This window comes from Stegostoma tigrinum, chromosome 1 (assembly GCF_030684315.1).
Source record: "Stegostoma tigrinum isolate sSteTig4 chromosome 1, sSteTig4.hap1, whole genome shotgun sequence".
Taxonomy (NCBI): Eukaryota; Metazoa; Chordata; class Chondrichthyes; order Orectolobiformes; family Stegostomatidae; genus Stegostoma; species Stegostoma tigrinum.
In genome coordinates, this window is record NC_081354.1 from 106715197 (window position 1) to 106739892 (window position 24696).

General features: G+C 37.5%; 1 protein-coding gene across 9 annotated transcripts in view; it reads right to left on the reverse strand.

The window, feature by feature from the left end:
- Positions 1-7196: 7196 nt before the first annotated feature.
- Positions 7197-24696, reverse strand: part of usp46 (ubiquitin specific peptidase 46) — a 64110-nt gene continuing 46610 nt past the window's right edge. For 7 of the 9 annotated variants that reach the window (XM_048542400.2, XM_048542447.2, XM_048542430.2 and 4 more), the window contains 5 exons: positions 21346-21422; positions 18972-19055; positions 18047-18244; positions 11632-11710; positions 7197-8966 (listed from right to left, as the gene is read on the reverse strand). In XM_048542400.2, coding sequence (XP_048398357.1) covers positions 8865-8966; positions 11632-11710; positions 18047-18244; positions 18972-19055; positions 21346-21422 — 540 coding nt within the window. In that variant the 3' untranslated portion in view covers positions 7197-8864. The remainder of the gene's footprint in view (positions 8967-11631; positions 11711-18046; positions 18245-18971; positions 19056-21345; positions 21423-24696) is intronic. The other 2 variants (XM_048542455.2, XM_048542463.2) reach the window with 2 other exon arrangements.

Below are 24696 nucleotides of genomic sequence, written 5' to 3' on the forward strand. Positions count from 1 at the left end.
GCCAGTAAAGGGCGAATTTGACTATTTTCTAAAATAAAGTCAGCATCCTTCTTCAGCACGCAAAAAGGAGTAGAGTTTTTTTTAAAAAAAACTGCCGTATGTGTTGATTGGAAGGCAATTATACAAAGTCATGGCACCATATATAGAAATTAGATTATTGCTAGTAGGTGCAAAACATTGATAGCATTGAATTTGAGCAATTTGTTCCGTCCAAATGTGCCTTGTCTTGTTGCATTCAAATTGCACTAACCCAGTTTTATTTCTACCCCCACAATGACAGCCATTGAGATAACTCATAAGGTTCCAATTTATAACAGCAAAAGAAATAAAATAAATAGCAAGAAAAACAAAGTTGCTGGAAAAGCTCAGCAGGTTTGGAAACATTGGTGAGGAAAAAGAAAAGTTAATATTTTGGGTCCAGTGACCCTTCCTCAGCACTTTGGATCACCGGGCCCAAAATGTAAACTCTGTTTTTCTTCTTCACAGATGCTGCCAGGCCTGCTGAGCTTTCCAACAACTTTGTTTTTGTTCTCGATTTACAGCATCCACAGTACTTTTGGTTTTCAAAATAAATAGCAAAGCTGCCCATACTTCAAAAGGAAAAGGACTTAACAGCGGTTTTTGTTTGGAGACCAAACTATCAATATTGTTGCACAAACATCAAAACACAATAATGTGCTTAAACCATGAATCAAAAAGGTGAAGGAAGCAGGAAAGCTACAAGTAAAGACAGAAGAATGAATGTCAAATTACTTCTTTGTTGCTCGTAATTCAAACCAAAAGATTTAATAGACAAAAAAGCCTTTTCACTAAAGGGAAAGGAGTGAATGTATAAACAGCTGAAAACCATTGTTTTTCTGTATCCTCACAGGTGAAGACCTAATAAGTTGAGTGCAAAAGTTATGATTAATTATCAGACCTCAATGAATCAATCAGTAGCTGGAATGTATAACAGAAACAAATGCAAAACTGGCAAGATTTTGAATTGAACAAAAAAAATTTAAACACAAGCACAAGTTAACTCCAGTGAAACGTGGGACAGAAGGAAGGTATAGGTCCAGATTTCAGTCTTAATCAGAACTGGTTTTGCAGGTGGTAACCTTAGCCCTTTGCTTCTTCCTCCCTGCTACACTGCCAAATGTTTGGTAGATATGTAGGCTGTCACATCTTAGATGCAAATAGGGGAAATATGGTCTCTGTTCAGAACAAATATTCTCAAGTGTATGTATGCACACCAATATCAAAATTAATATTTAAAGTCCAAAGCTTTCTTCCACATCCCTACAGATAAACTCCCAAATCAAGTAACAAATAAATGTTTCAAAAAGGATGCCCCATAGGCCCAAATAATTCAGTTTCATCCAAAACATTCAGTAAAGAAACTCTGCAAATCTTTCAACAACATCTAATACAGCACCTCAGTTGAGTTACTTGAATATCACATTAATTTAATTCTGAATGTACAAACTACACAAATATTTTGAACTTGAATATGAATAGTATTGCCCTACGATCATTCTGTTATGCACATTAGTGAAATGAAATCATACACTGACTGACACATGATTGCCAACTGGGAACAAAGTTTCATCTTTCCCCATTCTACCCCATTGTTTATTCACATCACTTGACCATTTCAGCTGAACCCGAGCATGAATTTTGACAAGGGCCATCATCATTTATAAGCATTGTTATACACACCGTTAATAGCGCAAAATGATTTGCTGGCAGGGATCTTGTAACATTGTTTCAGATTCAACTCCAGGGCTAAATGTGCTTCACCAAACAACAGTTAAACATTTATACAGCACACATGGACCAACAGAAGATTGTCCATCATAGGTAAACTCCTTGCAATTGTTTAATTGAAAAATACAAATTAATGCTCAACCATTCAAGTGGTTCAAAAACCATCAGATATTCTGCCTAAGAAACTTTTACTAAGTGTGGCCATTTTAGACACCACATGCCAACCGACAAGTTTCAGCCTGATCCAAACTTTAATTCCTGTAGATAGAGTATCAAGACAGAATGTGAACAAAAAGGAACATATCAGGAGGCCTTTGTATGTGGAGCTTTCTTTAAAAAAGCAACACAAAAGAAAGCCATATCCATAGGGCTTAAAATTCATGCATCTCCCACATATAAATTTACAGAAAACTGGAAAATAAAATGGAAACATGAACTGAAAACTGTAAATACTGATATCTGATTAGTGCCTATATCAGTTTGTATGGTGTAATCAATACAATGAGCAAAAGTGTGAAAGTCACACCAACTGGTTAACTTACAGGTATTGTGAAGCCAATCGTTTTAGTGGGTAATGTTACTGTTGCACAAGTAAGTGTTTTTCTGAGTGAAGAGTTTATGTAGAGATACAATTTATGATCCAATTTGCTGATAATAACCTGACCACGAGTGTGCTTCAAGCTGCACTGCCTTGGGAAACAAGTGCCTGTCCAACAAATGTCTACCCTTTTACTAACACAATGTTCTTTTATAATGAAAGGGATTACCATTTTGACTGCATAAATGGAAGATCTTATGTTGTCATTGATATAATTTGAGCAGTTATTAATTGAGATGAAAACTTGGATAAGACTAAAAATGTTATGGCTGCTGAATTTGTACACAAAACTTGAAATTGCAACAGGACATCACAGAAAATCAAGATCATAGCGTCATTACTGGTTTTTTTGGATTCTCAAGGCATGGTAGACTAAAGCAAAATTGACTAACTGCGAAGAATAGAGAAAGATCGTGTTTGTCTTTCTAGAACACAATTGAAACGGTTTACATAGATCAGATAAACTTACAAAATACATGAATAAATAAATTGAAGAACACTAGCTGTTGGACAAGTGATTATTCAGGGAATCTTACAAATGACAATTATTATTGTCAATAATGAATCTGATTGAAATACTTGAAAAATTATAGCACACCATTGGCACGATGGCATTAATTTATGTAATTAAAAACAGCTTCTGCAGAGATCCACATCATTCCACATGAACAAAAAGATGCAATGATACTTGCTTTTATGTTATTGGTTGAAGGAAAAACGTTAACCATGAAAGTGAGAGAACACCTGGTTTTCTAGTGTTTTGGAATCATTACTTGATTACTTAGACATCCGAGTTCTAAATCTTGTCCATTTGCAAGGACATCGTAACCACATCAATTCTCAAGAGATCTTGAGGCAGAGCTACTATGTAGCAACCAATAGGATTACTGACAATTCATGGGTCAAAGATAGTCATTGTGATCTTGATACCTGTGTATAATTCCTTCCATTGTGGGCTTTAAAACTGGAAACTGATAAATACAAAAAAGTCACTGCTTTCGAGGAAAACTGGTCTCTCTAGAGTTGCATCTTCAAAGCGAAGGCTCAGATATATTTTGTATCTGGTACTACATTAGAAACAGTCTATTCCTTTGTACAAAAACTTGATTGTTTATCCAATGCTCCGTAGGGAGGCCTGAGAACTAAAGATTGCAGCATAATAGGTGTGAGACTAGTGAGGACTGCGGACGTCAAATGACACTAACCTTCTCACTGATGAGTTAACAACACAATTCTTGATATGAAAAGGAAACAAATTTAGTGAACTAGGAGGTCAGCTAAACATTGAAAGGTGGTGCTCAACATTTATGTTGTCAGAATTCCAAGAACAAATTCTAATAGATTAGAAAAGGCTCATTTATAGATACTGTACACCTTTCATTTGAGAACCAGAATACCAGGGAACATTAAAAATTAGCAAATGGAGAGAAAACGCTAATATAAAAAAGCAGCTTGAATGGAATCTAAAAGAAAACTGGAAGGTGTTTTTATTAATATATAAATAACATGTGGAAATGGCCAATTTATTAAAATACTCTACATTGGGTACATATTGGAAGGAGAGGTCAACATACAAACTCAGTTTCAGTTACAGAATAAGTTAAAAGGAAAACCTTACTGGATTTAACCTAGAGATTGTTTTATTAATATAGTACTGGAGAGAATAATTGGACTCACGATAACTCCCTAGAAATTGATAGTTTCTTTAAGATATTCAGTTGAATTAATCACAATTTTATTAAACTCTAGATCTAGAAATTGTGCTATATAACCATGAAACTGCATAGATGCAAATCTGTGGATTTAACATTTGCTGTGAGCTAGTTAGTGGAACTCGGCCAGAACAACAGATGTAGTTACAGATTTACCAGAACTTAACCAGTTCAGTTATGAAGGCAGGTTGCATAAACATTTTTTTCATTATCTAGAGTTTAAAAAGATTGAGGATTCACAATCAAGAATGCAAAATAATGGGATTTAACTAAGGTACAGATGAAATTACAGCTTTTACAATAATTGCAAAAGATGATATTCTCAAAATTAGAACTAGGCCAATTAAAAGTGAAATCAGGGAGCACTTGTTCACATAAGGATGTGAAAATCAGGAATTCTTCAAATCTTTCCTGCTCCCCAACCTCACCACCAAATAAAAAGCTATGATTACAGGATCAATTGAAATTTTCAAGCAAGACAGCAGAGAGAAATAACATTTCTGTTGAGTACAGGTTTCAAGGGAGCTAAGGCAAACAGTTGAAATATGGAAAAGCCATGATCCAACTAATTGCTGAAATAGCCTGAAGGGGCTGAACAGTCAACTAGATTGCCTTTTCCCAACAGCAGCATTGTTCCACACAACTGCAACGTGTATCATTATGACAAAAGTATTTTCAACAAGTTTAAAAAAAAATCAGAAAATAAAGCATGTCTTGCTAACTGTCACTGACAATCTTGCTTACTATGGGCTCACACTGATTTGTACTGTTTAAGTTATTTTTTATTGTATGTAGCCTGATCCTGTCCTTTTTATATAGTCTGGTGCTCCAGATTCTAATCTTTGCTTGACTTCAGTGAAAACAAACTTTCTTAGGTAGTAGAGGAAATCAGATTATGGCACAATGCATACCTATTGTCAGTTTAATATTTGTGTCTGAAGACTATTTCAAGCCACTTACTAATTTCTTGTTGATCAATATGTTGGAATTTCAAAGCATTTGCAATCATTGTGAAAAGGAGTTTACTTGGAATACTCAAAAGGAATTGCGCCATCACAGAATAGGTGATCAGATGTACAAACTACAAAAACTTATGAACGCTGAGAGTTAAACATTAAAATAAAACAAAGAACTGAGGATGTGGAAATCAAATAAAAACAGAAAACACCATATTGTGCTGGCAATGGTAGATAGCTTGGTCTTTCCAGTAAAAATAAATTGCTGAACAGCTGCTCACATAATCTTTCGCAGTAATCACCAGTGAATGATTAAAACCAAAAAAAAGTGTGGAGATACTCTAAGCTAGAGAAGACCACCTTTGCAAAGGAAGATTGAAAGTGGGCAAGAGCTGAAAAAACAAAAAAGGGGGAAATAGCAGTGAATCCCTTGACATTGAGACTCAAGTAATTTCTGTGGTGCAAGACATTAAGATCCAAGTGCAGGATCCTGTCTATGACAGTGTTTCTTGCATTCCTCCTGCACCCAAACTCAAAATAAATGCTTCTCAAATCTGGGAAGAGCAGCTACCTAAAGATTTCTGTGAAATTATGCCATCTTGAACTTTAGTTTCAGAATGGGAGTTATTCATAAATCTGGAGAGGATTCTGCCTGGAAAGACACTTCTACACTCAAACCCTTCTTGAACTAGGATGCAAATTTCAAGGAAGTGACTTACTTGAGCCTATGAAACAGGAGAAACACAGTAAGGGCATCTGAAATGAAAGGCACAGATATTTGACAATCTCAACCACCCAACCATCTAACGGGACAATGTTCGTCTGAGGACCACCACATGCTTTCACTGGATGGTTTAATACTTAATCTAAGTTTGGTAAGACAATGGGAGACTAATGACAGCCAAATTCTACATTAGCACCCTCAAGTCCGACAGTCATCAGGCTCAAATCATATCAAGACCAATTGATTTCAGTTGTTAGATTACCTTTGTCTAAGCATTTATTGTTGAAAGAAAGAGAGACGGTTAAACTTTAAAACATCTTCACTAAAGTCAAATAGAATCTCTGCAACTAAAGGTCAAAACTCTTATGGCTGAGGCTAAGGTGGGAAGGTGTAGAAGTTCCAAACAAAATCTGATTAGCACATGACTTACAAGTAAATAGCACAAATGCATTTTGCTTCTCAAAAGTCTTTCCTATCTAACTCAGTCCAAGACCTGTTGATAAATCCAACAAGCTTTAGTTAATTCGTGCAGCAAAACAGTCCAGAAGTCTTCGCCAGTATTATCATTGAAACTGTAACACCTCACATTAACGCTGAAAAATCCTGCAATGCATTTAGAAAAGCCTCTTTTATACAAGAAGGTTTGTAGGTATCATTTAAATAGGTTCCATGAATTAAAAACAATTATTCTAGAGAATTAGATAATAAGAGAATAAAGAATATTGACCATATTTTCTTACATTTACAAGACTTGGATATAACAAGTGTGGACAACTGTGGTTCTTCTGTACGGAGATCAAGAGAAGTAATTTTACCTTCCATGGATTTTCCCTCCCTTAGCAAATTCAAAAGGCCAAAAGAAACCTTTTGCCAAGCTCAAGGCTGGCTTTACAAAAATCGTGTATTATTACTAGGCAATGTAAGCAACTGCTACAGGCGTTGGTCATAATAAACTCATAGTAATATAGATCTTAAAGTTAGAAAAGCACACTAATTGACATCCGGGATAATTTGATTGCAGAAACATTCTAGCCAAATAATAAGACGCCCTTTAAACTTAATGGAGAAATAACTCAAAAGATAATAACTAGAAAATGTAAAAAAAGTACCAAGGTGAACAATGTAAAATGATGTTTACAAAACATTGACTGCACAGGCAGCTATAAAAATATGGTTAATGAACTGTCTGACAGCCTTTCTTCTTTTGTACAGCAGTGGCTTTTGTTTGGAAAGGTAAACAAAGGAAAAAGATCTGTTGGTAATGGGAACTGCAGAAGCTGGAGAATCCGAGATAACAAAGTATAAAGCTGGATGAACACAGCAGGCCCAGTAGCATCTCAGGAGCACAAAAGCTGACGTTTCGGGCCTAGATGCCTTCGAGCCTTCATCAGGCTCTGATGAAGGGTCTAGGCCCAAAACGTCAGCTTTTGTGCTCCTGAGATGCTGCTGGGCCTGCTGTGTTCATCCAGCTTCACACTTTGTTAAAAAGATCTGTTGGAAGTTTCCTATTCTACTAATTTCCATCAATTTTTAAAATGGTCCTTACTTTAGGAGCTCATCATAAAAGGTGTAAAGCAAACAATTATAACAAATCAATTGCCAAGGTAAATTTTTGGTGAGAGGGAAAACAGGAAGGTGACCAAATACAGTTTGCTATTTTAACGCTCAAGGTTTCTTGTGAGCCATTATCTTTATACCCTAATCTGATGTAAACTATCTAGGAATGTGAATTCAGAAACAAAGTCAATAAGAGAATAATAAATATTTTGTAGAGGGTAAAAATCTAGAGACAAAGCAGCCTCAAATTTGCAAATAAAAATGTTAGTTGTCAGATTTTAAATTAAGAAGCACTTTAATTTGATTAGAACTGTATAAATCAAATCTAATCTGATCTGAACCATAATCTAAAAAGTATGAGATTAATAGACACTTGAACCGACATAGTATATCAAACACAATGTTTTCAACTCTACAGTATACAGAAATGAGATTTCAGTTTTGAGACTGAGCACTTTGTTTCTTTTAAAATTTAAGCTATCCAACAAGTTTACTTACTTTAAGATAGATACTCAAATCTCTGGCAGAAATACCATTCTATTCCATCTAATACATTTATTGTATTCCCATAAATGATATGATTAAAACAAAATACCAGAATACATTCCAAAAACAACCATACACTATACTTGATCATTAACAACGATCAATATGATCCTTTAGTACTATCCAGCTATAGGTGTCTTCCCATCATAGATTATAAACCTAAACAATTAAATGCTGCCAAATACAACACTGCAGCATTTAAAAAGGTGACTGCTCATGAGGTCCAAATTCAGCTTGAAACTAAATTTCATTGTGCATCAAAATAAAGTAGCGCATGCCTGTGATTTGTTCCCCCACTTTTGATCTTTCAGTAGACAGGGCCTTAATACATATACAAAAATCAGAAACCATCATTTGGTGCTGATAAAACTAAAATGAACCAAGTTAACCAAGTTATATTTTCTGTGATATACATCAATTACATACAAATCTGTTTTTTAAAAGGGAAATTAATATTTAAAAATTATGAGTCTGTAATGCCATATTATTTTCATTTACATTGATATAGACACATTATCAGCCACAATACAATCAATTAATTACGCCCTAAAATCCAGTGAATTAGTAGTCATTTTAGACAGACAAACTTCAACTCCAATAGTATTAGAAGCAGACGGGGAAGAGTGAAGATAAAATGACCTCTTCACGAAGGTCTGATATTAGAGAAATAAATGAGCATACTGGATCAGTAAAGGAAAATGCACCTCATCTGGAACACTACCATAACTTACTTTCATGTATTAGGGAAGACTTGCATGCATACTTGCATTATCTTTGTTAGTATTTTGACTGGATATTCCCTTGCCAAAACTACAGACTTACAGAACTCTTTTGTAAAATCACATTTGCTAGTAGCTGACAAATGCCTGAAATACAACCATGAATCCTGTTCTGATGCCCTGTAGAAAAAAAAAGGGCCCTGAAAACACCGTATGTCCTAACTATCAGTTGGCAATGTCCTGAGCATGTTTGGACTAGTTAACTATTTATCTACCTGATTATTCAGGCCAATAGTTTACAATTTATTCTCTTGACTGATAAAATAAAATATATCCAGACTCTGAATTTTTTGAAATGTCCGAAGTCAGGCCATAGAATTCTTCAATTGCTTGAGCATCAATTTTCTGTAAAAGAAACCGAATTCTTCAATAAATTTACGAATTTCAAATATAACCAGACAAAATTCAAGTATGTTCAAATAATAAAACACACTACTCACAAAAATTTCTGCATGTTTACATTTACAGTTATTTACTCTAAAGATGAGCATTGGCCAATCACTGCTTCACTACATATTGCAGCCTTATTACTTTAAAAGTGTAAATTATTTGTGATATAATCAAAACATGCCAACCTAACATACAGCTGCACTCAGATTTAGGCACCCATAAAATCTGCAGCTAGATAAAACATAATTCATTATATACTAGAATTTATTTCAAAACGCAACTCCCCAAACTTTTGCAGCCTGTACTTTCATCACAGCAAAAATGTTTCATCAGTTCCCACGCAAAGAATCCTTCCATAGTATAGGCTGGAAGGGTGGCAGATGTACCAAGCATAGTCAGGTCAGCAACTAGTCAGGGTGAGTTGGTGGTAGTGAACAATGCTGGTGATTGGGAATCATTTCCGTAATTAGGGACCAAGGCTTCCAACTATAACTCAGAGTCAAAGACATTTGCGAAAGGTGCTAGGAATGGCCTGTCATAAGTTGAAACTTCCTCAGCAATTTCCCAAGTATGTCAACACATCTGGGCATCTCCAGTAATACCAGTAGTGTCTGGCTGGAAGGTGGAGGAGGCGAGCCATGTCCTCTATGGTCCCCTGGCACTAGATCACATACCTGGTAATAACGTTCAAAATCAATTTTCTCCATAACCCTTGTCCATTACAATAAAATTTAGAATGAGCACAGCAGAGGGAGTCGAGGGCGGAGGGGAGAAGGACAGCAAAAAGAGAACTTGGGGCAGGGTCCCGTCCAACTGAAATTTTCAGCTGTTTATATCCAATTTATGTTTTAAGCAAATGACTCAACACCCAGGTTTTAAAAAAACTTTGGTGAGACCAAAAGTCAGATTCTGCCACTTTAGCAGAAGGACAGGCTAAGTGATGGAGTACAGAAATGACTTAATAGCAAAACACCTGGTAAAAAGGTAACCACAATAAAATCAAATTTATTACTAAGAACAGGAAGGAAATCAAAAAGAAAAAAGATCAAGGGTACTTGGTTGAAAAAAAGTACATAAGAAATAACAAGGGACTATACTCCGACTAATTGAGAAGCACAAGGTGGATGAGATGAGGTGCAGTGTGAAGGAAAGGAACAGCAGAAATGTAATGGGCCAAATATAATGTTATAGTACAGAACAGAAGTTTGGTTCAATTATTACAGGTGTTTGCAAATGCGGTTATTTACAATAGCAAATCATAAACTTAAGATTTCTACAAAGAAAACATCTTTTTCTACTTTTTTTTAAAAAATGTTTCTGGCCTCCAGACATTTATATTTTGCTGGGGTGCAATTTCAGTGAGTCTTTGGGTATCTTTATCAAATCTGTAATTTTGCATAACAAAACACAGACTGGTATTCAATAGATCATGACAATGGGAGCAGAGCCAGGGAGGAAGTAGTAAGAGTCAATTTACAATCCCTCAACTAATAAATTTCAGCTAGGTCTGTTAAGAATAGTACACCTATTTTCCCCATTTACGCCAGGGATTCAATTGCTGGGTGACAAAGTTGCTTATGTTTTCTTAGGTTTAAATGTTTCCATCCATTTTCATTAGCAACATATTGATCATAAACAAATGGGTATTTTTTAAAATGACAAAATGTGTTCCTGAGTTGTGTGGTGTAAGTTAATACAGCTTGGATGCACAAAAAGACAACTTGCCCATATTTACGTAATGCAAAAGTTGTTGGAAGAGGACAACGTGATGATTACTGTTTACCTGAACTTTCAGAAAACATTTGAAATACAACAGTATTTGACTGACATGTAAACCAAGGCTCAAATGAAGTAAGAAGTAGTACAGTTAATTAACTTCAGTGCACAGAATTAGATGTTCTCAGCCATGTTCTCTTGCAATATGCAGCCAGCCACGTGAGCTCCCAGTAGGGTAGTCCATTACTGACCAAATCAGCACTATCCTTGAAATGTTGGTTTTTCGCTTAATTAGTATTGCGCTGATAATTGCAGGGTGAAAAAACTGGTGTTCTTTTCAGCCCTCTTTTGCTTACTTAGAAAGCATTCCATAAACACATGCTATTCTTACAGTTAATTGACAGTTTGCAAATTTAGTGTATTCCCCTAGAAAATGATCTGAATTTGTGAAAAGACCAAAAAAAAGGCTTACAGGTAATGTCTATCATGAAAGAACACAATAATATATCTGAAAGTTCAGCCTTCCACCAAATTGGCATACCCCATCATGAGTCATTCTGGGAGTGAAAACTGTCCCAGTTCTGTGACATTTAACTGTCTTCTTGTAATTGACTAACAAAGCATGGTGGTGGTGGTTTGGGGGCAGTGGGAGGGGAGGTGGGTGGGAAAGGTGGTGTGGTGTCTGGCTAAATCAAGTAGGAATCTCACACTCTTAATATCCTTACAGGCTTTCCCATTAGTAAAAAACTTAAAAGGCCAGAAAATAATCAGGCTGGGTCTATTATGGATGCAAAATCCAGTGTGATTTTCCACACTGTGCATTGGTCCTGTGATAGATGAAAGTCAATCCCATCTCTGCTGACTTGTTAAAATATTTATGCTTTATAATAAATTCAAGACTAACCTCAACAATATCATCGTCAAACAAAAGCCAGAAGCCATGGCTTTTTACAATAGTTATATAGTGTCCACGGTTAGGGCCACTGTGATGAGAGAGAAAAGAAAATGAACGCATCTTGTAAGCATTCTCAAATAAATATTAGCTAATATAGATTGAATAATTGATCAACATTTATACAACTGCATTCTAATTAGAATTTTTTTCTCTTATTTAAATAAGAATGGATAAACTGATCAGTTATTCAATAGGATTTCAGTATTCATCTGGTTCTGAAAGGATTTTGCAAGAAAAACACATTCAGCTCGGGTTGAGCTCGTTCAAGTGACCATAAAAGTGAATTGACAATTCAGTCAATCAGTTCACTCAAGTTACTGTACAATCAACATATCAGCTTAGCATAACACAGACAGATCCTCTAGTAATCAACAGAAAAACTATTTTTCTCAGATTGCATTTTTGTTCTCAGCATTCCTATTACAACATTAAGAATAGGAATGATTATATTTGACAATTTTTCAGTCATTTTCTTTTTTCATTCAATTTCCATCTGGTTTTCCAAGGGACACTCATTGCAATCAATTTATTTACTTTGCACATGCATTTTTTTTTTCTGGCTTTAGTCTCTACTGCTTTAGCAGAACAGAAAAATAAAGATTAAATGGCTTAAAAAGTAAATCCTTTACCCTTGCAGAGATTGTTTACATGCAATTGTCTGAAGAAAGACAACAGATCATTTGATCGGGGGATATAGTGTAGCAAATTATTGTAAACATACAACATTCCTTCGGAGGCACATGTGGAGTGACCAAGGCCAGGCCATTTTTTAAAAATAATAGGCATACATGAATATACAAGGAGCACTGTTAGCAGAATGAACAGATGGTGTAATTTTTCAGTTACCACTGATAGGAGATATTCAACATTGAGGGCCTGTTATCATTCTCAACTTTAACCATGATTTAAAAATCTACTGAAGCCAAATATTAGGGTGGCATGGTAGCTCAGTGGTTATCACTGCAGCCTCATAGCGCCAGGGATTCAATTCCGGCTTTGAACGACTGTCTGCGTGGAGTTTGCACTTTCTCCCCGGGTTTGCATGACTTACCTCTGGGTGCTGTACTTTCCTCCCACAGTCCAAAGATGTGCAAGCTAAGTGGAATGGCTATGCTAAATTGCCTTAGAGTCCAGGGATGTGCAGGCTAGATGGATCAGCCATGGGAAAATGCAGGGCTCCAGGATTAGGGGTGCTTTTTGGAGGGTTTGCATGGACTCGATGGCCTGCTTTCAGGCTGTAGACGTTCTATGATTAGTTCACAGCAAATAGAAACATGGGTTTAAAATTTGAATTCTGAAGAAGGGTCTAGGCCCGAAACATCAGCCTTCCTGCTCCTCTGATACTGCTTGGCCTGCTGTGTTCATCCAGCTCTACACCTTGGTATCTCAGATTGTCCAGCATCTGCAGTTCCTGCTCCTTTAAAATCCCTAGCAGACAGAATTGTGACTTGATGTGGAGAGTGAAGATAGTTAGGCAGTGTCTTTATTCATCTCTGCCCATCAGAGAATAACAAATAGGCATTTACCACTTGCAAATGGATTGCTCTGTGACTACACCAACAATATGGACTTCTATCTATAGATGCCAGGGGTATCTTCTGTTGTGGGAAATGAAGGCAGAACTGCTGGGTTGTTCTCCTGGTGCAACATCATTGCCATCATACCAGTAGTATGACATGCAGGCTTGGTTACTTCTTTGCAAACTATTTCTATGATTCTATAGATGAACGGATAAAACTATTTGGCTCATCATGCGTGCGCCAGCTCACTGGAGAGTTAAAATTAGTCTCACTCACTTTCTCAACTCTGAGCATGCACTTTATCAATAGACTTCCAAATAGACCATAACCACTGATTCTTGTTTACGTATTCTACTAATTAAATTCCAGAAAAAAAACTCCAGTAGATTAGTTAAACACGATTGCACTTTCATAACCTAATGACTTTTAATCCCATTTATGCTTTCAAGCATTGTTATGAGGAATCGCTGAGGAAGGGTCACTCAACCTGAAAATGTCAACTGATTCCTCTCCACAGATGCTGCCAGAACTGCTGAGTTTTCTCAGCAATATCTGTTTTTGTTTCTGCTCTACAGAATCCGTAATTCTTTCAGTTCTTGTTCCATTATCATGTCTTTTATAATAAACTCTAGCATTTCCCCCACTACTAATGAGTGGCAAGTGATCAGTAATTGTTTTTCGTCTGTTTTAAACAGTAGGGTTATATTTGCTCCAGGGTCTGTAGAATTCTGTAAGATGACCAAAGTATCCAATATATTCAGCACCTTTTCAGACAGTGATCTGCAATGCAGGTTATCAGGACCCGGAATTTTGTTGGCCTTAATTCCTTGCCCTTTGTGTTTACTTATAGATTTCCTTTGATTCCTCCCTCACAAGATCTTTAGTTCCTTAACATTTCTGGAAAATTATGTGTCCTCTTTTGAGTCAAAATGTGTTTTTTTTCTGCCATTTCTGTTCCCCATTATAATTTTCCATCTTCTGACTGTAAAAGGACCCTACATTTGTCTTCATTAATATTTTTCTCTTCATGCACAAATGGAAACTTTTACAGTCAGTCTTCATGTTTTTGTCAAGCTAACCGATATTCAATTGTCTCCCTCGATCAATCTTTTTGTTTGCTTTTACTGAATTATAAACTGCTCCCACTCCTCAGGCTTGCTGATTTTTCTGGCAATTTTATATAGTTAGTCATTAGATCTAATACTAATTTCTTTGATAACACACGTTTGAGCGACTTTTCCTGTTTAATTTTAAATGGCAACAAACAATTGTAATTTAGAACCTTTCCAAGGCATCCTTGACACGGACATCAAGAATGCAACGTATAATCCAGGAGCTTCTTTGCAATTGCAGAAATACCTGTTTGTTTCCTTTTCTATTGAATTGCTCATTACCATAGTAGTGCCACTCTTCTTCCTTCCATCTTGTGCAGCACAGCCTCATGGACCTGGCTTCTGCCACTGTTCAAGTACTCTTCCCCCAACTGTACCAAAACAGTATATCTGTTAGATTGGGGGTGGGGTTGAGGGGAGGAAATCAGCCCCACAGGTCTTCTGTATTGCCTGCTCTGCTCTGCCTGCATAGTCAGTCACTTTCTGCCCATTACATTTTTATCTGTGGTGTGACCGGCTCACTGAAGATGGTGACCACAATCTCAGCATCACTGATGCCCTACAGGTGAATCCACCCAGCACTTCAACTCCAAAATTCAATTACTTGGTATCTGAAGCTAGCCATTAGGTCTCTGGAAGAGTCCATGACTTTCGACATAGCCCTGAAGGTGCATATCATGGGTGAGAGTTCTGTGATAATGGGAACTGCAGATGCTGGAGAATACAAGATAACAAACTGTGGAGCTGGATGAACACAGCAGGCCAAGCAGCATCTCAGGAGCACAAAAGCTGATGTTTCAGGCCTAGACCCTTCATCAGAGATCCTCTCTGATGAAGGGTCTAGGCCCGAAACGTCGGCTTGTGTGCTCCTGAGATGCTGCTTGGCCTGCTGTGTTCATCCAGCTCCACACTTTGTTATCTGGGTGAGAGTTCTGTTGCCCTGACTTCTCTTTAGATTAAGTTCATTAGTTACTCCTTTAAAAAGGACAGTAAGTACACTAGGAATCTTTTTCCATTCAAACCATTCCTACTAGTCCAAAATACACTCCCATATTTTATTTAGCCTGATGAACTGCTGCAATTTAATTCATGGAAAGTGTAGAAATATTCACTCGACAGATTCAGATGCTTTCCAATTTAGAACTATTTAAAAACATACATTACCAGCACTGTCCCACCCTGTTCAGCTCTCAGTTGTACACCGAGTTCGCCACTCTCCTCTTGTGCTGCTTTATACCAAGTCCAGTGCTCTTATCCAGAGCTGTCAGGTACTGGTTTCACCGCTTGTCTCATGCTGCTTTATATGGTGTTCACCTCTGTCCTCATACGCTGCTTTATACAGAAGCAGAGTTAAAGTTTTGGGTCCGGTGACCCTTCCTCAGAGCTGTTGAGGAAGGGTCACCGGACCCAAAACGTTAGCTGTTTTCTCCTCCTCAGATGCTGCCAGACCTGCTGATCTTTTCCAGCAACTTTGTTTTTGTTCCCGATTTACAGCATCCACAGTTCTTTTTGTTCTGCTTTAGACAGAATTCACTGCTCTTTTCTCTCACTGCTTTATATCAAGATCCTCCTTCTCCACTTCACAGCAAAGCTGCTTTGCTACCCACTGCTCCCAATCTACTTCATAGTGATGCCGACTGCTGCAATGCTCCTCCCAGTTCCAAATCCTCCCAACCACAATGGGAGTGTGTCTTGGAGGGAAACGTGCAGATGGTGGTATATCCTAAATATTTGATTCCCATGTCCTTCTAGATGTCGTAAGTTTGAAAGCCACTGTTCGAAAGCCTTGGTGGCTTTCAGCATTGCATGTGTAGGTGATATTTTCTGCTACTATAGTCTCAGTGATGGAGATAGTGAACGTTTGTGGACATGGCTCTAATCAAGCGGTCTGCCCTCAGAAGAAATTCCTCAATTGTGCCTTAAATGTGCAAACATTCCAAGATAATGCCTTCTGGTCTCAGGCTCTCCCACAAATGAAACAATGTCTCTACAGCTACCCTGACAAGTCCCTTAAGAATCTCATATGTTTCAAGAAGTTTACCTCCAGTTGTTATATATTCCAATGAGAATAGGCCCAAATTACTTAACCTCTCAAGAACATCCCTTCATACCCAGTATTAGCCACGTGAATCTTCCATGCCAGTAGATCTTTCCTTAGAGAAGGTCCCACACAGTTGGTTAAAAAACATCACCACAGTAAATAAAATTAGTGCACATGATTAGGAGGGAATTTACTGATGTGGGTTGAGAATTGGTCAATAAACAGAAAGCAGAGTGAGGAGAAATAAACACAGCATTCTCAGGATGGCAAGCTGTTACTACGGAATACAACAAGCTCCAATGCTGGCTTTACCAATGTTCGCAATCTATTCACATAATTTACGTTTAGGGACCAATTCTAGCATTCCCAAATTTGATAACACCAAACTAGGTGGGATTGCAAGCTTGGACGTTGCAAGAAAGCTTCAACAGCATTTGAACAAGCGAAGTTAATGGATTAGAACATGGTAGATGGCATATATAAATGTAAATAAGTGTGAAGTTATACAGGTTGGCAGAAAAAATAATAAAAGGCAGAACATTTTCTAAATGGAAGAGATTGGAGAGGATAAAGTGTCCAAGAGAATGAGTGTCTTTGCCCAACAGTTACTAAAAGCTGGCGTTAAGGCACAGCAATCAATTAGGATGAGTACTGACGGAAAGATGTTTGTTTAGAACCCTTGAGATCTCACCTAGAGTATATTGTGTAGTTTGGTCTCTTTCTCTAGGGAAGGGTATACTTGCTATAAAGGGAGTGCAACAGAGATTCACCAGATTAATCTTGGAGATATTGGGATTGTTTTTTTGAGAAAGGATCTAGAATACTGGGGCTGTATTAACTCTAGTTTTGAAGAATGGGAGGTGAAACTTACAAAAGTTGTGGCAGGACATAACGAGGTGGATATAGAAAGGATTGGCTTTTTTAAAACAGGGACATAGTTTCAGAATAAGGCGAAGGCCATTCAAGACTGAGATGAGAAAAGATTTTTTTCATTTATAGGGTGCTGAATCTTTAGAATTCTGTGCCCCACAGAGCTGTGGAAGGTCCATATTCAAACAGAATTCATAGGATTCTGGAGGCTTATGACAATATAGGATATGGCGAGTGTTTTGAAAAATTGCCTTGGGATGATGATCAGCCATGACTGTGAACGGCAGGGTGGTTTGATGGGCTGAACGACCAACTCCTCTTTCTATATTCCATTTGCAACATGGTGATACTGCACACCTCTGGGCATACCCATTCTCCTCACCATAATGTTCATCTCTGATCCTCAAGTACTACAACCTGGCCTGGCAGTAGAGAAACAATCAAGATAATGAAGACAACAGCACATCACTTGATTTCATATTCACTGCTCCCAGCTCAGTTACTAACCATGTCTTTGTCTAAGCGAATAGATTAAAATTAGGATCTGCCTCATTGAGACAACCAGCACAGAAGGCAAGCATAACACAGGTGTTGTGTCTCCGGAGTGGCTTCCCAATTCAGACTCAGATAAACTTCAGTAGAACATAATGCAGAAGAAAAGTGACAATTATGCATATTGACACATTTCATGCATTTTATACTACTCCAAAGTGAAAAATGTGAAGTTTGAAGTCTATTCCCTTCCTTTACAGGAATATAATAAAGGCTGTTCTAAGACCTGTTTCAGGCAGTGTTAGTGAAAAATTTTTCTTGAAACAAACCTGCCACAGTGAACAACAACTGCCACCAGATCATACATGCGGTCCAAATTAATAGCATCGCCTGATGTATTAAACAGTCTCAACTCCAGCGGAAACACTACTCTATAAGAGAGTTTTGTGTATCGATGTAATTGTTCCATGTATTTGAACCGCTTCAAATGTAATGCAAGGATCATGGGTAGCTTCTTGACACACATTCTGTTGAAGAAAGACAAAAATCAGTATGTAGGAGGGTTACACAATAAAATGCAAACATACTGGCGGTTACCAAATGGTCTTTTAAAAGCCATCCAATCAGGATAACAATTTAATTTAGTGGCCGAAAGTATGAATAACTAATTTCACAGCTATCCAAAAAAAAAAGGATGGTTAAGTTGCAGAAATCAAATTAAAAAATGTTCTTCCATTAAGAAATTGAATCCAGTTTCAGTGGATGATCAATGAGGCCTTTGCAGCAACTTGGTGCAAATGCATACAGAGTAATATAGCAAATAACAGGGGGGAAAAAAATTTTTGTTAATTCACGTTACTCATCCAGGTGAATCTCAAAGTAATGCCTTGGATCAAAAAAAAATTGTAAAAACTGCAATGTGAAAGTAATATTCACCAACAGCAAGCATACTTCCAGATGATCAATTTTATGCAGAGTCTGTGACAACACTACCTAAAAACATAGATTTTGGATTACCAACAAATATTAAATCATTTGATTCCTACATCCTATTAGTTTAATATATTTATACTTCCAATTGTTTAATCAATCAATACCTGGCATTGGTTAAGTACAACCAAGCAATTTAGTTAGTTTGGCACTTTTGTCTTAAATTCAAAAATTGATTCCGAGCAAAAGATATCCATATTAAAGAGATATGGAATCTCAAAATTTGGAGTTGCAACGCTAAATTACACTTGCTTATATGCTCACCTTTTCTGAGCTTCCTGCTTACTGCAACATGTTTCACAATAATATTTGTGTTCACTGCACAGTGTTTCTGTGTTGCTGAAATCTCTACAAATCAAAGTTATAAAAATATTATGTACAGTGCAGTAATGATTACAAAACAGAGAAGAAATCATGATAATTTAAGCGAATTTTCAAAAAAAAAAATCTATAACCGGTAGATTCAACTACTATAGAGAAATTGAAAAACCTGAAAACTACACTTGGGATTTGTAACAGAAGATCTGCAAGTAGATTATTTTTAAAAACATTGGCAAGTTACCATACACACACACACACACACACACACACACAATATACCTTCACACATGGACTGCAGTGATTCAAGAAGGCAGCTCACAACTAACTTCTCAAGGGCAACCAGGATTGACAATAAATGCTGGCCCGGCCAGCAACAGCCCTGTGCAATGAGTGGATTAAAAATACAAATGCAAGAAGTTATGAAGAACTTCTATGGCACAGCAGTCCAGCATCATGCTTCAGGAAGGATGTGAAGGCTTTAGAGAGAGTGCAATAAGAGTATGAGATGGTTTGACAAGGAACTTGAATTACATGGATAAATCAGAGAAGCTGGAAATGCTTTCCTTTGAGGAGAGAATACCGAGTGGAAATTTGACAATGTGTGGCCTGGACAGAGTAGAAACAAAACTGCCGAGATTGGTGGAAGATTGAGAACTAGAAGACAAATATAAAGCAAGTGGCAAAAGAACCACAGAAGAGATGAGGGGTGAAAAAGATAATAATGAGTGTTAAGGTCCGGAATGCCCAGCTTGAGAGTTAAATGGATAAAAATTCAGTTGTGGTTTTCAAAAGAAAATTGGATTAACACCTGAAGGCAGAATGCACAAAAACAATAGGGAAAGAAAAAGAGTGGGAGTAGAGAGAATCAGAGTCAGAGTTTGGAGCAGGTCTAGCTGAACTGTTCTTGCAGCCAGCTAGCATGGACACAAAAGAATGACGCTCCTCCATTTCCGTGAGAATACTGCACATTGTGCAGGTGACACTAAGAGTCTGGAAACAGGATTCACATACATGAAACAAAACGTTGGCATGATCCTGATCTTTCACAAAAATCTAATGGGGCTGAGTAAAGGCACCAAATAGAGGTCAAGTATTTTTCAATTAGAATTGAAAGAATAGAAAAAAATAAGTAGCTTTCCATTCTACTATTAGGTCCCAGCCTCATCTCATTGTAGCCAGAATATATTTTCAGCAGGATGTAGGGAAAGGAAAAGAAAGAGGAGAAACAGTATTTGTACAGTTCTACTTCTTACAGGAATATTTTGCAAAATGAAATACTGCAGATACTGAACAACAGAAATAAAAACAAAAAAATCTAGAAATATAATAATACATAGCCACGAGGGTGCTGGAAACAGAAACAATAACTTCAAAAGTTTGGGGGTGGGGTGGGGGATGGTGGGGTGTGGCAGCCAACATGGACCTGATGGGCTGAACAGTCTCCTTCTGTTCCATAAATAACAAGGGGAGGGCATGTAATTAAGCAGGGTGGTGGTATACCTGAACGCTTGCCAGATTACTGCCTGTCATAATTAAATTCTGGACAGGAGGGAAAGAAAATTATCAACATTTCTGCACCCCTTCAATTGGGTCTTTAACTGGACTAATCATTACCAATTAAGGGGCAACTAAATGGAAGAGAGAGTTAAAGATACATTCAAAATTTGTTTTAATTAATAATTCAGCATATCTATGAAATTCTTTTCCATATTCACTAATCTAATTTTACTGCATCTCTATACAGAGAAAGAGAATACTACAGTTCAAAGTTTTTTTTAAATCATGAGGCAAGTAAAGTTTTGAAAATTAGTTAGTTAATCTGTTTTATTTATTGTTCACAATTCCTGTTCGGCACCCCTGTTTAATAGCCTACAGCCTCAAATATGTGCGTTGTCAGAATGGCAAGTGTTCGTCATTTGAAGAGATCAGTAGTACACAAGACAACTGCCAATGAATACTTTAATAATAGGAATTATTTGTCCAGAAACTTGCCATCTCAACTTGCTCCATACTTGAAGTTATATGTTATTTCATAGGAAAGTGAAAGTTTACCAATATCAACAGAAATTAAGCAAAAGGAAAAGGTAACTGGAGCCAGAGTCAAACAAGAGCATCCCCTTCAGAAAGAGGAATTCAGGTTGCGTATTAGTCTATCTTGCTTCCACAAGGAAATGCTTGTAAATCCAAAACAAGATAAGCGAAAAATGTACCCCCACTTAAATTGAGCCTGCAGTAGCAGGCTTTGAGTACAAACTATTGGTGTAAAACAAAAGTTTACGTATATAATTCTTCAGATACCAATCTGATCACTACTAACCTGAGGCAATGTGTAATTGATGTGTTCTGTTCCACGTCAACTGAAAGATCAAGAAAATCTTCATCTTTGCTGCTAACCTGTGAAATTTTGCAGTTACAAAGTAAAATTATAGTAAACTGTACTTGACTTTGGCAATATGGGTGCTCAATACAAAAACAAGGAAATCATGCAAAACTTTACATATCCGATTAGATCAAAGCTAGGATATAGTGCAAGATTCTGGGAGCCACTCGAAGAATGGCAACTTGGCCTCAGACAGTGTGCTTAGTTAGCGTTTGTAGGATGTCAATATTACGTTACCTCCATCATGCCAGGGTTAAGAATGGCTGGGTGCAACTGCAGGATACTCTGAAGAGGAAGAGTGATTGTAGTACAGTGGTATTAGTTAACAAAAGATGATTTTTTTAAAAAAACGTGATGAGGTCCTAAAAGCACAGTTTAGGGAGTTAGGGCACTATTTGAAAAGTAGGACCTAACAAGTTAGTAATCGCAGGATTACTTGCACTGCCATATGCTTGTGACAGTAGAAACAGTAGAAATAATAGGATATACCAGTTGGCAAATTGTTGGAATGCATTAAGAAAGTCATAATGGGACATTTACAAAGTTAAAACGCAATCCATCAGAATCTGCATGGTTTTATGAAAGGTAAATTACATTTGATCAATTTGCCACAGTTCTTTGAAGATGTAAGCAGAATGGATAGTTGAGGCTTTGTCAATGATACCTGGTCTTCCAGGAGGCATCTAATAAATGAGGCAGGATCACATGAAATTAGAGGTGATATATTAGCTGGCACATAGGTTTCTGTTGGTTAGTCAGTCCTGTCGACAGGAAGTCGACATAAATGGGTCTTTTCTGGTTGGCAAGCTGTATCAAGGCTCAGGCCTCATGCGCCAACTATTTACAATTTACGTTAGTGGCATGTTACATCGTTGAAGAACATTGGAAAATTAGTCAAACACAATTTACACTCCATTAAACGACGCTGAACAAGACACTGGCAAGGCCACATTCTGAGAACTGTAGGCAATATGGTTGCCCTGCTATTGGAAGGATGTTTTTAAATTGGAAAGCATGCAAGTGATTTACATGCATGTTAACTAGATTGTAGGGTTTGAATTATGAAGAGAGGCTGTATAGGCTGGAGTTCTTCCCCCTGGAGTGGGAAGGCTGTGGATTGATCTTATTGAGGTCTATAAAATCATGAAGGACAAGATAAGGTGAATAGCCAAGGTCTTTCCCCAAAACTTAAGGTTTGAGAGGGATAATTTAAAAGGGTCCTGAGAGGCTAGTTTTTCCCACAGAGGATGGTCTTGTATGGAAAGTGCTGTCAAAGGAAGTGATAGAGGGTACAATTATAACATGTGAAAGATATTTAGAAGACATTTGAACAGGTATACGGATAGGAAAGGTTTAAAAGGATATGGGTCAAATGCAGGCAAATGGGACTAGATCGGTTTAGGAAACCAGGTTGGCACAGACAGTTTGGTTGAAGGGCCTAAAGTGTATAACTTTATAACTTGGATGAAGGGATAGAATGTATTACAGACACATTGCAGATGACACTAAAATAGATGGGAAAGTGAGTTGCAATGAAGAAATAAGAAATCTACAAATGGATACGGCAGGTGGAGTTTAATGTCAATGAGCGAGCGGTTATTTATTTTGGTCAGAAGAATAAAAAGACAGCTTATTATTTAAATGGAAAACGGCTTGAATGCTTCACTACAGAAGGATCTGGACATCCTCATGCATAAGTCACAGAAAATTAGTATGAGTAGTAACTGCATCTGGTTTTACTACATACAGCTGTGTTCCCATTACTTGAGGAAGGATGTAACTCTGTTGAAGACTATTCAGAAGATTCACCAAATTAAATCCAGGCATAAAAGGCTTGTTTCAAGGAGAGATTGATCAGTTTGGCCTATAGTTTAGAAGAAGAGGAGGAGATTTACTTAGGATATGCAGGGTGCTAAAGGTGATTTTGAAATGGACATACAGCTGATGTTTCTCCTTGTGGGGAAATTTAGAACAAGAAGTCATAGTTTTAGGCTAAGGATTGGTAGATTTGAAACAAAGATGGAGGAGGAATTACTTCTCTCAAACAACCATAAATGCATGGAATTCATTCCTCCAGTGTGTTGGATGCTAGGACACTGAATAAATTTAAGGAGGAGATATGATTTTAGTTAGTCATTGGTTAAAAGTGTTATAGGGAGCAGACAGAAAAGGGGAGTTGAAACTGAAAATCAGCCATGACCTTATTAAATGATAGAGCAGGCTGAAGGGGCTCAAATGCCTATTCCTGCTCTAGTTCTTGTGAATAGATGACTGCAGAAATGATGTAGGAGGGAAGGTTTCTGATTCCTAAGACATTGGGACCAGCTGTGGGAAAGGTGGGATTTGTACAAGCTGGATGGGTTGCACTGCAACAGAAAGATGACCAGTATCCTTGCAGTGACTTTTGCTTTGGAGGAGGGTTAAATGCACAAAGGGTCTTCATGTCCCTATACACAAAGCAAGCATGCAGGTAAAGCGCACAATTAGGAAGGCAAACTGTATGTTGGTTATTATTGCAAGACATAGGAATGCAAGTGTTTTACAGCATCTGTACAGGGCTTTGTTGAGGCCATTCCTGGCGTAGTGTGCATAGTTTTGGTTTCCTTATCCAACAGAAACGTATATTACATTCCCTCTATGGCAAGAAGATTCATCAGACCAAGTCCTGCGAAGGCAGGTTTGTTATAGGAACAGAGGTCACAGCAACTGGGCCGTATTCACTCAAGTTCGGAAGAAAGAGAAAAGGGATTTCATTGAAACAAAATTCTGACAAAGGATAGAAAGATTCAATGCACAGATGATTTTTTAACCAGAGGAACCAGAACAAGGGGTCAGGGTCTCAGGGTACACAGTAGGCCATTTCAAACTGAGGCAAGGAGAAATATCTTCAATCATATCGGGGGGGGGGGGGGGGGGGGGGGAGAATGCAGCTCAATTCACTGCATACATGTTTGAAGAAAACAATAGATTTCTAGAGAAAAAACATGTCGTGAGAGATAGGAGAAGATGGCACAAAGGTAGAGGATCAGTCATGATCGCGTCGAAATGTGGAAGTCGGCTCAGTGGCCTACTCTGTATTTTCTGTTTCCAGGTTTACAGCAATTTTGTACAACCAAATGACTAAAATTAGCACGTAAGAAAACACAGACCAGAGTGGAGGCAGAGATAAAAACAGAAAAGAAAACACCTTTCTCCTCCCTTCTTCTCCATCATGGAATGAAGCAATGAAGCAGTATTGAGAAACAGGCAACATGACAGCCGCAAAATGATCTTTAAAATATATTTACA